The 14779-nt window shown below is 45.7% G+C and overlaps 1 protein-coding gene across 2 annotated transcripts in view; it reads left to right on the top strand.

Annotated features, from left to right (window-relative positions):
• The window catches only part of PDZD2 (PDZ domain containing 2), a 322225-nt gene that overhangs the window by 53951 nt on the left and 253495 nt on the right, over positions 1-14779 (top strand). For both annotated transcript variants that reach the window (XM_018065555.1, XM_018065554.1), the window contains exon 2: positions 939-1778. In XM_018065555.1, coding sequence (XP_017921044.1) covers positions 1303-1778 — 476 coding nt within the window. In that variant the 5' untranslated portion in view covers positions 939-1302. The remainder of the gene's footprint in view (positions 1-938; positions 1779-14779) is intronic.

The raw sequence follows: 14779 nt of genomic DNA, 5'->3' as shown, positions 1-14779 counted from the left end.
AAAGAGACACGATTCTGTCTGAATGTACATGACAAAGCCAGGACCCCAGCTAAGCCTAGGACTCACAGTGGTCTGGGGGAGAGTCGCGTCTCCCTGTGGTGTTGACTGGCTCTTCCTCTTGGTCATACTGTCGAGCAGAGCTCTGGAACGGAGAGACCTCCTGTGCAGGCACTTGGGCCCATCAAGGCAAATGAACATAGATCTGAACTCCCTAGGAATGAGAGCTCTTCAATATGTCCAGCACCCCTCTGCAGTCTTCCGGGGAGTCTTGTCACACAGCCTCCGGGGTGGATGTGAGTTTGATGGGACTTGTCCTGGCAAAAGTTATCTCATTTCCTTACTGATCAGGGACATGTCCTGGGGAAGGTCAGCGTTTCAGAGTGTTCTTGTCTGAGGGAAGGGTGTGTGTGCGCATCCATGCATCTGCCTATCTGTGTGTGTCTGCATGTGTGCATCTGTGCGTACATCTGTCTGTCTGTGTGCATCTGTTTCTGTGTGTCCCTCTGTGTGCACTCGTGTATCTCTATGTGTCTGTGCACCTCTGAATGACAGTGTGTGTACACACCTATGTGTGCATCTGTGTGTACCTGTGTTTCTGTGTGTGCCTCTGTGTATTTGTGTGTGTCTGTGTACCTCTGTATGAGTATGTCTCTGTGTGTGCATCTCTACATGAGTGCGTTTGTACATGTGCGCAACCATGCATCTGTGCATCCGTGTGCATCTGCGCATCTCTGTATGACAGTGTGTGCGTGTATTTCTGTATCAGTGTATGTTGCATGTTCACACAGGGTGGAGGGAACACAGCAATGGGATGAGGAGGGGCACTGGGTCCCTGACTCAAAAAGCAAGCACCCTTCTTCTGCAATGCTCTCCTGCCATGTGTTCAATCTGAGAAGGCTCACTGTCGTAACAGGAGTTTTTGTTTTTTCCCCTCCCAGGTGTGAACGAATCCAGGGGAGGTCACCCTGTCACCGCTGGAGGAACACCTCATTTCCAGGTCCTCTGCACGAGCCCGACTGTGAAATGAACCAAGCAGGGACTGGTCGGACACTTCCTTCCTTTCCTCATTGACGCTCCGGGCCCAGTGATTGTTTCCCTGTTGCTCTGATTGTGAACCATCCTCCTCTTGCCAAAGCAAACAGCCTGGACTGGAGGAGGAGTTCCTCAGGCTTGTCTGCCAGCCTGAACATGAACGCAGGCCGAGCAGACAACAGCCCACGTTCCCGAGGGACTTGGGGCCCCGTGGGGCCTGGCCCTCAGGAGCAGGTCCTTTCGTGATGCTGGCGCCCAGGAGTGAGCACCATGCCCATCACCCAGGACAATGCCGGGCTGCACCTGCCCCTCCTCTACCAGTGGCTGCAGAACAGCCTGCGGGAGGGCGGGGATGGCCCGGAGCAGCGCCTCTGCCAGGCGGCCATCCAGAAACTGCAGGAGTACATCAGGCTGAACTTCGCTGTGGATGAGAGCTCCATCCAGCCCGACCGCAGCCCCCCTGGGATGGAGATCTGCACGGTGTACCTCACCAAGGAGCTGGAGGATGCGGAGACTGTGGGCCTCAGTTTTGGGAACATCCCTGTGTTTGGGGACTATGGGGAAAAGCGCAGAGGGGGCAAGAAGAGAAAAACCCACCAGGGCCCTGTGCTAGATGTGGGCTGCATCTGGGTGACGGAGCTGAGGAAGAACAGCCCGGCCGGGAAGAGTGGGAAGGTACGCCTGCGAGACGAGATCCTCTCGCTGAACGGGCAGCTGATGGTCGGAGTCGATGTCAGTGGGGCCAGGTGAGTGGGGAGCACCAGCCGGCAGTGGGGGGCGGATGTGGGACCCTTGTGGCTCACTTGTGCCTGATGCTGAGGGCTGCGGGTCCTCCCGTGGTGAGAAGCCAACAGCATTTATCCTATGAAGGGAAACTGCACACTCTTGAGATTTTGTGGTATTTATATGTTTGTTTTGCTTCATTTTCTCTTAGAAGACTCAGGCTCAGAGTTTTTCCTTTTTTTTCGAAACTTGGGGTAAGAAAGAAAAGAAATAGTACATGATAAGAGGATGAGAAATATTACGTTGAGTTAGACCCTCTTTTCTACTCAACCCAGCATCTTACTTCCAACCGGAAGGCCATAGATTGGGTCCTGGGTATGTTTCCATCTGCCTGTCCCTATGACGTTTGCCACCAACTCACAATTCAGAAGGCTCTTGAGATGCTGAGAAATGTCTTTAGACCACCACCCTGCCATTTCCTCGTCCTGGGAAGATCCCCTTGGATCTCATCTCAATGAACTTATTTCTGTTTTCTACCCATGTGGCCACTTACCATGGCAGTAAGTTATGGTTGGACAGTTTTGTTGTTTCTTGAGTGAATTATGGTCCCCAAGACCACCTTCAGCTTCTATGATTCACTAGGAGAACTCACAGAACTCAGAAAAGCTATTATACTCATGGTTATAGTTTTATTACAATGAAAGCAATCAGATTAAAATCAACAAAGGCACATAGAATCCAGGAGAGACCAGGAGCAAGCTTCCAGTTCTCTTCTCCTGGTAGAGTTATACAGAAGTACTCAATTCTCCCAGCAACAATGTGTGACAACAACATGTATGGGGGTTAGTTAGTCACCTAGACACCCCAAGCCTGTGTAGCCGACCTTTGTTACTAAGTATTCAGTCCTTCCAGAAATCAAACTAATAGTACATGGTCTGAGGCCCCCACCAGAGATCACATTATTAGCATAAACTATCTGGTGTGGCCGGATGCCTCAGGTATACAATGACACTCTTTGTTGCTGTTCAGTCGCCCAGTCATGTCCGACTCTTTGCAACCCCATGGACTGCAGCTCACCAGGCTTCCCTGTCCTCCACTGTCTCCCAGAGTTTGCTCAGACTTGTGAAATAGGAAACAGGCCTGTGGGTGTTCTAAGATGCACCCAGGATTTTTTTAGTCAAGTATGGTAAGACATGCAGACAGAGGAACAACTGTCACGAAGGAAGGAGTTTATGCCCCAGGTGCCTAGAGGCAGGAGGCACACCACTGTGTGCAGAGCCACAGGGGGAGGCACCAGCCGTGGTAGGAGGCTGAGGGTGGGAGGGGAGAACAGGGCCCAAAGCCTTTATTAGGGGTTTCCAGGGAGAGGCTGGGTGAGACGCGGTAGGCACACTGAGGAACCCTAGGAGAGGACAGCTTTGGTAATTTCGGCCAGCTCTGAGCTGTAGGGGTGGTCTCCAGTTGTCCAGTACCTGACCCCGGCTAATTTAGACAGGGGAACAGAGACTTGATATGTGGCGGTGCTGGTGGTGGTTTAGTTGCTAGGTTGCATCTGACTCTTGCGACCACGTGGACTGTAGCCTGCCTGGCTCTTCTGTCCATGGGATTCTCTAGGAAAGAATACTGGAGTGGGTTGCCATTTCTTCTCCAGGCATGATATGTGAGAGTTGGTTAAAATAGACAGTTGGGATCTGGGCTCTGGACTGGTTGGTTAGTATTATTGATATCAAAGGCACACTCCTCAAGAGAGTTGTTTGCTAGCTCTAGGAATTAGCTGCCCCTGATGGATAGGAGGGCCAGTCTCTCCAGGATCAAGTCTCCAAAAGCCAGAGCATCAAGAATAAAGGAACTAAGGGAACAGCCAGTGTACTACTGGGCTCTGAATATTTTCCATGGCTAAGGGAGTAAATCCTCCAAACAAAACTTTCTCACTAGGCAATAGTCACAGCTCTGAAATTCCCTTCTCTAAGGGGCTATTTTGTGTAGGCCAGGTGATGAAGGGCTAGGTCAAAGATGGTCCTCAATTATAGGCGTGGAAGAAGGAGAAGGCCAAAACCCTCTGCTTAGTCTTCAAGACATTATAAAAGGGAATCAGGCAATGAGACAAGGGCTCCTGTAGTCCTGGTCTCCCAGTGCCCAGAACAACCAGGACATTCACAAGACAGGAGAGAAAAAGACTGGGTTCATTTTTCAGGATTGCCTCCTTAGTTGTCTGGCATCAGTTCAGTTCAGTTCAGTCGCTCAGTCGTGTCCGACTCTTTGAGACCCCATGAATCGCAGCACGCCAGGCCTCCCTGTCCATCACCAACTCCAAGAGTTCACTCAGACTCATGTCTATCGTGTTAGTGATGCCATCCAGCCAACTCATCCTCTGTCGGCCCCTTCTCCTCCTGCCCCCAATCCCTCCCAGCATCGAAGTCAGCTCTTCGCATGAGGTGGCCAAAGTACTGGAGTTTCAGCTTTAGCATCATTCCTTCCAAAGAACACCCAGGGCTGATCTCTTTTAGAATGGACTGGTTGGATCTCCTTGCAGTCCAAGGGACTCTCAGGAGTCTTCTCCAACACCACAGTTCAAAAGCATCAATTCTTCGGTGCTCAGCTTTCTTCACAGTCCAACTCTCACATCCATACATGACCACAGGAAAAACCATAGCCTTGACTAGATGGACCTTTGTTGGCAAAGTAATGTCTCTGCTTTTGAATATGCTATCTAGGTTGGTCATAACTTTTCTTCCAAGGACTAAGCGTCTTTTCATTTCATGGCTGCAGTCAACATCTGCAGTGATTTTGGAGTCCCCCCAAAATAAAGTCTGACACTATTTCCACTGTTTCCCATCTATTTCCCATGAAGTGATGGGACCAGATGCCATGATCTTCGTTTTCTGAATGTTGAGCTTTAAGCCAACTTTTTCACTCTCCTCTTTCACTTTCATCAAGAGGCATTTGAGTTCCTCTTCACTTTCTGCCATAAGGGTGGTATCATCTGCATATCTGAGGTTATTGATATTTCACCTGGCAATCTTGATACCAGCTTGTGTTTCTTCCAGCCCAGCATTTCTCATGATGTACTCTGCATATAAGTTAAATAAGCAGGGTGACAATATACAGCCTTGACGTACTCCTTTTCCTATTTGGAACCAGTCTGTTGTTCCATGTCCAGTTCTAACTGTTGCTTCCTGACTTGCATATATATAGGTTTCTCAAGAGGCAGGTCAGGTGGTCTGGTATTCCCATCTCTTTCAGAATTTTCCACAGTTTATTGGGATCCACACAGTCAAAGGCTTTGGCATAGTCAATAAAGCAGAAATAGATGTTTTTCTGAAACTCTCTTGCTTTTTTTATGATCCAGCAGATGTTGGCAATTTGATCTCTGGTTCCTCTGCCTTTTCTAAAACCAGCTTGAACATCTGTAAGTTCACAGTTCACGTATTGCTGAAGCCTGGCTTGGAGAATTTTGAGCATTACTTTACTAGCATGAATTATAGCAAAAACCATTTATTGAAGAGTTATGGCTCTAGGGACTCTCTACTGCCACTGTCATTTAATATCTACTACAACTCTGTATAAGGGCTTACCCGGTGGCTCAGATGGTAAAGAATCTGCCTGCAATGCAGGAGACCAGGGTTTGGTCCCTGGGTTAGGAAGATCACTTGGAGAAGGAAATGGCAACCCAATCCAATATTCTTGCCTGGAGAATTCCATGGACAGAGGAGCCTGGCGGGCTACAGTTCATAGGCTTGCAAAGGGTCTGAAGTGGCTGAGCATGAACAGGAGCCCAACTCTGTAAGGCACAGCTTTAGATGAGAGCCTTTACCACAGACAGGGCATTCGGCTTACACAAGGTCACCTGAGAAAGAGGCAGAACCAACTGTGAACTTGAGCCTAGCCGCCACCACAGCCTGAACGTCAGCCTAGCCGCCGGCACAGTCTGTGCTCTTGAGCCCTGTCCTATACCACCTCAAATCTCGGGTCCTTGTTATGCCGTCTGGTGCTCAATTTCATGGATGGTTTACAGCTTCACAAAGTACCTCCTCGACATAATCATAGACAAAAGGGCGGTAAGTGACAAGAACAAACGCTAAGGCTTTCACTTACCCAAATAGACAAGGAAAACAGAAGCCACCCCCTGTTCTCCCCTACCATCTCTTATGTAAGGAACTCAATTTTCATATAAACTTCCTTTGGCAAACTTACATCTAGCCTGAACTTGAGGACTAGAAGCACTTTGAGATTAAGTGTCAAGGAGCTGGAAGTGTTTTGAATGTTCTCAAGATACCCTTTTTCACTCTTTGTAACTTAACTGTTTGCTTCAACACCAGATTTTCCCACATACCTATGTAGGTTTTGTCCTAGAAAAGTGGTAAGTGGGAATTTGGTTCTGCAGAAAGCCCAGTGTACCTCTCTCCCCCTCTGCAGACAGCCCCCTCAGTGACTGTATATTCACCATTACTTGTAAGCAACAGATTTCAGGTGTCAACACGCTAATTTCCCCATCCCCCCACTAACATGACAAGTTGGATTGTCACTTGGAATTATAATAAGAGGCACGCTTTTGGGGCAAGCCATTCTGCCCCTTCTCTTGAATTTGATGTTGAATTCAAAAATCCCTTAGATGATGTTTTGGGTTGAATTATGTGTCATGCCCCTCCGGATTCACCTTTTGCAAGTTCACCTATCCTCCTATCCACCCAGTACCTGAGAATGTGGCTTTATTTGGAAGTAGGGTTGCTGCAGATGTATTTAGTGAAGATGAGGCCCTATGGGAATAGGGTTGGTCCCTGGTCCAGTATGACTAGCATCCTTATATAAAAGGCAGATCTGGGGACACAGACACGCACACAAGGAGAATGCCATGTGGAGGCTGGGGTCAGGCTGCCACAAGACAAGGATCTACCAGAAGTTAAGAAGTTCTATAGGGTCTGTGGGGTCATAAAGGGTTGGACAGTACTTAGTGACTGAACAACAACAACAAGAGAGGGACCTGGAACAGATATTTCTCCCATACTCAGAGGGAGTGTAGCTCTGCCAGCACCTTGATCTTGGACTTCTAGTGCCAGAACTAAAAGACAAATTTCTGTTGCTTTGGCTACTTGGTTTGTGGTGCTTTTCTGTGACAGCTCTAGCAAACTAACGCACGTGATATTTCGACCCTGTCACCTACGGCTGGTCAGTTATTCAAACAATTTCCTCCCTGACAAGGTCACTCTGGAAACTTTAGAGCATTGTGGTTGTTTTTGGAAGAGGACACTCTGAAAATCGTGTGTGGGTTAAGTGTGGGAGGAGCAGGTGCAAAATGTAGAAGATGAGCTCATGGTTGGCTTATTTTAAAAATTAGCTTAGGGTTAGTTTGGAAAGATCATCCCTGCAGGAAGAGCAGAGGATTCACGGCCATGGGTCTGACACCCATCTGCACCCCTAGAACCATTTTCAGAGCTCAACCTGAGAGCGTCCCAAACTTATCCCCAAACCTCAGACCCCATTCTGCTCTCTCCCTGACTGACACTCCCAAGGTCTGCAGTTTGCTTCCAGGCTCCCCGAGTAGCTCTGGGAACCCCTCATTCTTTTGATTCACAGTGGAGTGAACTTCTTGAGAACTTTCTGAGGTGGGGAGGGGTACCAGTAGTGGGTGCTGTCACATGCCGCATCTTGCAGGCATGGCTGGTGAACACATGGAGGAAAGCTTTTGTTTGCAAGTCTATCATACCTACTCTGGGGAAGATGAGGTTTTCTGGAATGTTCTATTTATATCTTTTTGGTGAAGGGAGAACTGGGAAGATTTTTTTGCATTATTTCCTACAAGGAATACTTTGTAACCCCAGTCCCTCCCCTCCACCATCCCTCCCTCCCCTAGCTTTCTATAAGTAAACCAGATCTGTTCCCTGAGGACAGATTGTTCCAAATTGGTAACAAGATGTGGAATTAATTAAAATACAACCCACACACCAAAACAAAAACAAGTAGCCTTTTCTGAAAAGAAGGGCCCATGTTCCACTGAAAATGTATTTTTTCAGGGTATCAAACTCAACTGGACTGTTTGGTACATGAGTGAATATGAGCAGGGCAGCACAGTGCAGAGAACAGGTGGGCCTGGGCGAGGCGGATCTGGCTTCTAGACCCGCGTGCTGGCCGTGTGGGCGAATGACCTCAGCCACGCGAGGCTGATGCTGTCCCCAGCGGGGTCATTTAGTGGGTGAGATAAGATTTACTTGGTGTTCTGAATAGGCCTCTGGCACATGTCGTTGTTCAGTCAAAGGTAGCTTTTCACATTCTTCCTGGTTGGCCTCAGGCGACCTGAACCCAGGGCACAGTCTGAACTAAGAAAAGGCCTTTGAGTTTGAAGGGCAGCATCTGTGTGCGTGCTTAGTTGCTCGGTCGTGTCTGACTCTGTGCAACGCCCCCATGGACTGTAGCCCCCCAGGCTCCTCTGTCCATGGGGATTCTCCAGGCAAGAATACTGAAGTGGGTTGCCATGCCCTCCTCCAGGGGATCTTCCCAACCCAGGGATCGAACCCAGGTCTCTGGCATTGCAGATGGATTCTTTACCCTCTCAGTCACCAGGGAAGCCCTTAAAGGGCAGAGAAGAGCCTAAAACTCTAGGAGTTTGCGCAGCAGGGAAAAAGAGTAATCTTCAGCCCGGAAATCAGGGTAATATTCAAACTCTGAGTGACCTGTAATGGTGTGGGTATCAGCCTGTAGGAAACGATGCTGGTGCCTGCAGGAGAGGGTCCTGGAGCCCCTCAGGGCCGGACTGCACCTTTGAGTTACTGGGGTGTGAGATACATACATGGTCCACAGAGAGGGGCCAGGGTACTGGGCTGGTAGGAGGACCTGGGGAGCTTAGGGCCATTGGCCAACTGAGACAGGAGAATTACTCCTGGGCTGACTAGCTGGATGTCAGCCCTGGCCACAGGTAACCTTCAGCTCAGTACCACTGCCTTTAAATTGTGTGTAAAATTAAATTTAGGGTTGTTACAAGCTCAGACTGTGGTTACCCATGGCAACCCCGAGTTCTCTCTAGGTTATAGCAGATTTTAAACAGAGTGTCAGGAGGCTGCTAGAAGGTGTTACTTGGAGAAATGACTGCAGGTAGTGATGTAGGAGACTGCAAGAAGGAAGAATTGCCAATTATAGCTTTATAATGTAGTCTCTGGGGCCATTACACACAAGGGTCCTCCTGCCTACCTGAATATGCCCATAGGCACCCAGTACTCTATTGGAGACTGTATATATAGGAAGAGGTAGTCATCCTGATGACCTAGAACATTCAGGAAAGGTTAAATTACATTCAGTTTGCCATTTAAGGAGCCAGAGAAGCGTGTAATACACTTCTGAGAGATTTCCATTACGGAAGGTTAAAAGGAAAACAAGTTTCAGCATTTAAAATTCAATTATCTGGAAACTTCATCAAGTGGAACAGCCCATTCCCCAAGGATGCGGCATCAATGGAGCGTTGCAAGGCCCTTACATTCATGCCCACTTCATTCTTCTCTGCCTGCTTCCCCCACGTGCTGTTTCATTTCATGTCATACTTTCTGGAAGGCAGCCCAGATTTCATCCAAGTCCTATTTTCTCATTGTACCGAGCAGGAAACTAAGGTTCTGGGAGGAGGTTTCCTGGGGTCAAGAGCAAGGACCAGAATTCAGGGCCTCTGACTCAAATTCTAGAACTTTTTATTCAACACTATAGTAACCAATGAAATTAGATTTCTTTTTTTTTTTTTTTTTTTTTTTGCACTTTACTGTTGGTTGTAAGATACAAATTGAAAATCACATTTTCCTGCATATTTCTACATCCATTCTCTAAACGGATGGTAGTTACATCTAGAACCTTCCTTCTCAACAAGAGTTTAACTCTTAGCAGCTTCATCGGTGTGTAAGTGATGGCCATCGGACTGAGCTTTCCCCTCAGGTCTTCCACATGCTTTCTGGGCAAGGCTGTGGACCATCCTCTGCCATCGCCTGCCACCTTGTGGTTGAAATCAAGCACGCCACTAAGGAGCTTTAGTCAAGCTTATTATTAGGCTGTGCCGGTTTCTCAGCTGCGCCGTTAGGATGTTTCCAGCCTTCAGAGCTCTCTTCTAGAACGGGAACATCTGAGCCATCCCTAAGCAGAGGGTGACTCAAGCACCATTCCCCTCCTCTGGGTGCCCGGTCTCCTCGTGCTGCCCCCAAGAGGTGCCCCATCCTGGCTCCCCCCGGGGCAACCCCTCCCCACTACACTCAGAGCCCTTGTCCCCTACAAGTAGACAAGTAGCTGATCTGATAAACCTACTCGTGCTTAGCTCTTGGTGACAGATAGTGGGCGGAAGTTGTCCGTCCCCAGCCCAACTCAAGTCTGGAATCAGAAAGCCTCAGGGGAGGGTGAGTAGCAGGCAAAGCCAATGGGGTGGATTCCTTCAGAAGCCTAGCGTCTTTGTGCACCCTCAATCACAGCCTGTAGGTAACTCCAGGGCCACTTACAGAGCATATTTTCAAGGTTTGTTTGTTCTTTTTTTTTTTAAATTGAAGGGTAATTGCTTTACAATGTTGTAGTGGTCTCTGCCACACTACAATGTGAATAAATATATATAATATGCATATAAATATATTATTTATATTTATATATTTACATATAATTTTACTTATATGGTTATATAAATATATATTAAAATAATATGTATTTATATAATTATACTGATTAATATCTATCAGTCATAATTTTATATATATATATATATATCCCCTCCCTGGGTCTGTTCTTATGAGGGGAGAGATTACATTAAAAGAGCCGCTTTCTATGATTTAAAGAGGTTGCAGAACTCCATTCAGAGATGCTCTTTAACTTCAGCCCAGTAACCTGCTTCTCTTGGTAGCCCCATCAGAACTGCTACTGGGGGACTGATTTCAACCATGGGAGATGGAAAACCCAAGTATTCCACTTGAGACACTCGCTTTGAAACTCTTAGCTGTACTTTTGAGAATCGTTGTAACTGTAAACCAGAAAGAGAAAGAAATGCTGGGAGCATCTTAGTGTGATCATAGTGCTACCAGCCTGACTTCATATCCTTCTCTCTCTGGACACTCTGGGGCCATTTTCAAGAATTTTGACTCCTACTTCATTTTAGGTCCAGATATTAAATAAGTGATAAATATTTTTATTCTTTCATTTTGAGCACCAGATGCCCTGAAGAGGTTTTTTTTTTTTTTTTTTCTAAAGGTGATTGTCCAAGCTTCAGCACCTGTTTCAGCCCTTGTCCCTCTTTGGTCTTCTGGAATGGAGACAGATGACCACATGGCCTGGCTTAGATGTCCCTAATTAACCTGTTTGCCAAACCCAGAGGTTCAAAGACTTGAATCCCTGTGTTTTGGGGTCCACCTAGTGGTTGCTGCCTGCTTGTAGGGGACAATAAAATCTGATATTATCAGGACACATATGCGTGTGTATGTGCAGTGTATGTTTTTTGCAATTTATGATAAAACATGGGGCTCCCCTGGTAGTTTGGCTGGTAAAGAATCTGCCTGCAATGCAGGAGCCCCTGGCTCAATTCCTGGGTTGGAAAGATGCCCTGGAGAAGGGATAGGACTCCAGTATTCTTGGGCTTCCCTGCTGGCTCAGATAGTAAAGAATTGGCCTGCAATGCAGGAGACCTGGGTTCGATCCCTGCATCGGGAAGATCCCCTGGAGGAGGGCATGGCAACTCACTCCAGTATTGTTGCCTGGAGAAGCCCCAAGGACAGAGGAGCCTGGTGAGCTACTGTCCATGAGGTTGCAAAGAGTCAGACACGACCAAGTGACTAAGCCCACAGCACAAAACATGGGTTTTCAAAAGCTACATAGATATCTTCGTGAGATTCTTCTTCGTCTTTCTCCAAAGATTTTGAGAGTGTGAGTTGTTATGCTATTTAAAATAAATGATGTGGAGATGTCACTGTTAGTGGCATTTTGGATGACGGGGCTTTCCAATGTTGAAATGGACAGAGCAACACCCAAAGGTGTGAGTATCTGGGTCTTTTGTACCTCTGGGTCACACACAGCTGGAGGCGGGGGTATCAGTGATAGTCTAATTAGCTGGCTTATCCCACCAGAAAAAGAATGATTCTATCATTTATAACATCTCTTGAGCTTCCAGGTCTGGGGGATGGCAGAGGGAGATGGTGGGCTAGGCTTTTTCCCAAGCTGAAGTGTGTATTTGCTGTGCCCTTAAGCTGGACTTGAAGGCTAGTCCATTTAAATGGGGCTGGGATTTATTATGAAACTTTTGACCTTTGGGGACACAGATATACTTTCACAAATGTCCCTGAAGGAGGTCTGAACTATTATCAGGGGAAGAGGAAGTAGGTGTCTTTAAAAACTCAAGCTCCATTAAGTACAGGTCTCTGTAAAACTGCACGGCAAATCTGGAGGGTTTCCCCTGACTCAAAGGTTTTATTTAGTCCGCATGTGCATTGCTGGGAGGTCCCTGTCTGACCCAGCAGAATAGGCAGAGAGGGCATCAGTGGTAGTCACTGGAACTGGTTTTTGCTCTAGAAAGTTCGTCATCCAGGTGGGATGAGAAGATCCATGGGGGAAGGGGAAAAGATATTAACCTCTCAGGACATATTTTTATCTTAAAAAAAAAATAAGAAATTGAGCTTGGCTAATATTTTAGATATGAGTTGACATTGGTATCCTTAATCTGTATGTCAGACTCTAGGAGGGTCCCATGTCCTGTGTGTTAGGTGACATATCCTGAAGGAAGAGATTGTGACCCACAAAGGTCTGCTCATTGATTAATTCACTTTTAACTCATTTCAAGGATCTGTAGTTTATGTAGGCTCACTCAGAGAAGTAGGCTTATGAATTAAAGTACGTATTTTGTTGGATTTAAATTAACTTTACCAAATGAACAGATAAACTTAAATTCTTAAGGGGCTAAAAAAGAAGATTAAAAATAATCAATGCAGGTACAAGCAAACCATAAGAAAATGGCTGGGTTGACCCTTGCTTTACTGCTGATATGTGCTCAACCACGTTTTAAGTTAAACCAATGACAGTCTATTCAGATTGACAAGAAATCAGACAAAAAAATTAAAGGTCGAAGCTTTTGAAAGACTGTGTGAAATACAAATTTCCAGGCTCTGTTATTAAAGAAAAACCTCACCATAAGCAGAGATTGTGCCTTGAGATAATCCCTAATGATGGTATAAGGCCATGATAATTAGCAAGATATTTGAAATCTAAATATCAACCACATGAATACAAATAATGTTAAATGTTTTAGCAATTTTAAAAACTATGCAGTGCTAAATCTAGTCCAGAATTTTACTAAACTGAATATTTTAAGAGCCTCTTTGAAATTTCTTTTTACTTAATTGCTTACGGCAAAAAGTTACACACCATGAGGAAAACATTCATTCTTACTGATGCAGTTTTTTAAACAGCTAAAATAATATATGGAAAACAATATAGCTGTACCATAAAATGCCCAATTTTGTCAGCAAATTTTGCTGGAAGGTGCACAGAAACCTTGCTGAAGTTTTAACGAAACAGTTTGCCTTGTGGCAGTTCCCTGTGCGGCTGGAAATAAAGCATCGCTGATTCTCACATGTTCCAAATAAGGGTATTTGCTTAGTTCTGCTTCCGTAATGTGATAGGACACCTACTTATTCATGAGTCACTAAAGAAAAGAGGTACCAGAAAAGATATATTTTCAAAAGGCAATGACTTCTTTAGTTAAAATAATGCTTTGTGGAGAAATTATATAAGGTAACAGCTGCTTTGATTCAAATTTTAAATTCAGGGTAAGGTTATAAAAATAGGCCAGAACATGAAAGTGATTCACTGCATTGGTCCTAGGAAAGTTGAGACAGCAAAGAAGCTAAAGTCAGAAGTGCCAAAAATGCTAAAGAATGTCATCAGTTTGGTTAATTTTGTAAAAAGACGACTTTTAAAAGTAGCGGAATTGTTATTCTTCTCTGTACTAAGATGGGGAATGACCGTGGAAGTATTTTACTCTGTAGAGGTCTGATGTTTATCTTGAGGCAAAGCATTTAGAGTAATCCAGCTTTCAAGATGGCTGTGCAGTATTTTCCTTCTACAAAAAAGACAGTTGTTTCAAATTTGCCCACTTTATCTATGAACAAGTAGTTTTCAATGGCATGCTTCCTGGAGGCTATTTCTGCAAGCACACACACACATAATCTGTCTTTCCAAGGTAAAGATGATATTGAAAGAATGAACAAGGAAGTATTAGGAAGCAACCCAAATGTCCATCGACAGATGAATGGATAGAGAAGGTGTGGTATATATATACAATGGAATGTTACTCAGCCATAAAAAGGAATGAAATTGGGTCATTTGTAGTGATATGGATGGACCTAGAGCCTGTCATAGTGAGTGAAGTAAGAGAAAAGCAAATATGGTATATTAACACATATGTATGGTACCTAGAAAGATGGTACAAATGAACCTGTTTGCAGGGTAGGAGTAGAGACAAAGACGTAGAAAACTGGCATGGGAACACAGCGGGGAAAGGGGATATGAGACGAATCGGGAGAGTAGGATTGACATATATACACTGCTGCTGCTGCTAAGTCGCTGCAGTCGTGTCCGACACTGTGCGACCCCAAAGACAGCAGCCCACCAGGCTCCCCCGTCCCTGGGATTCTCCAGGCAAGAACCCTGGAGGGGGTCACTACCATGTGTGAAGTAGACAGCTAGTGGGAAGCTGCTGTATAGCAGAGGGAGCTCAGCTCAGTTCTTTCTTGACCTGGGCAGGGGGGCGGGATGGGGAGTGGGGTAGGAGGGAGGTTCAAGAGGGAGGGTATATATGTATACTTACAGCTGATTCACTTCCTTGTACAGCAGAAACTAATACAACATTGTAAAGCAATTATACTCCAATTAAAAATAAAACAAAGCACTAACTACTACTTGAAAGAAATTCATGCTATAGAAAGAGCATTTTCAAAATGGATTTTTGGAAATGTTTCCATGCTTATTACTTTCTTTGCCAAAATGTTATATATGCCAACAAAAAGTTTCATAGGCACATATTTGAAATCTT

The sequence above is a fragment of the Capra hircus genome, chromosome 20, assembly GCF_001704415.2.
Source record: "Capra hircus breed San Clemente chromosome 20, ASM170441v1, whole genome shotgun sequence".
NCBI lineage: Eukaryota > Metazoa > Chordata > Mammalia > Artiodactyla > Bovidae > Capra > Capra hircus.
The sequence above is the reverse complement of the archived record's forward strand: the minus strand, read 5'-3'. Positions and strand labels throughout refer to the sequence as shown.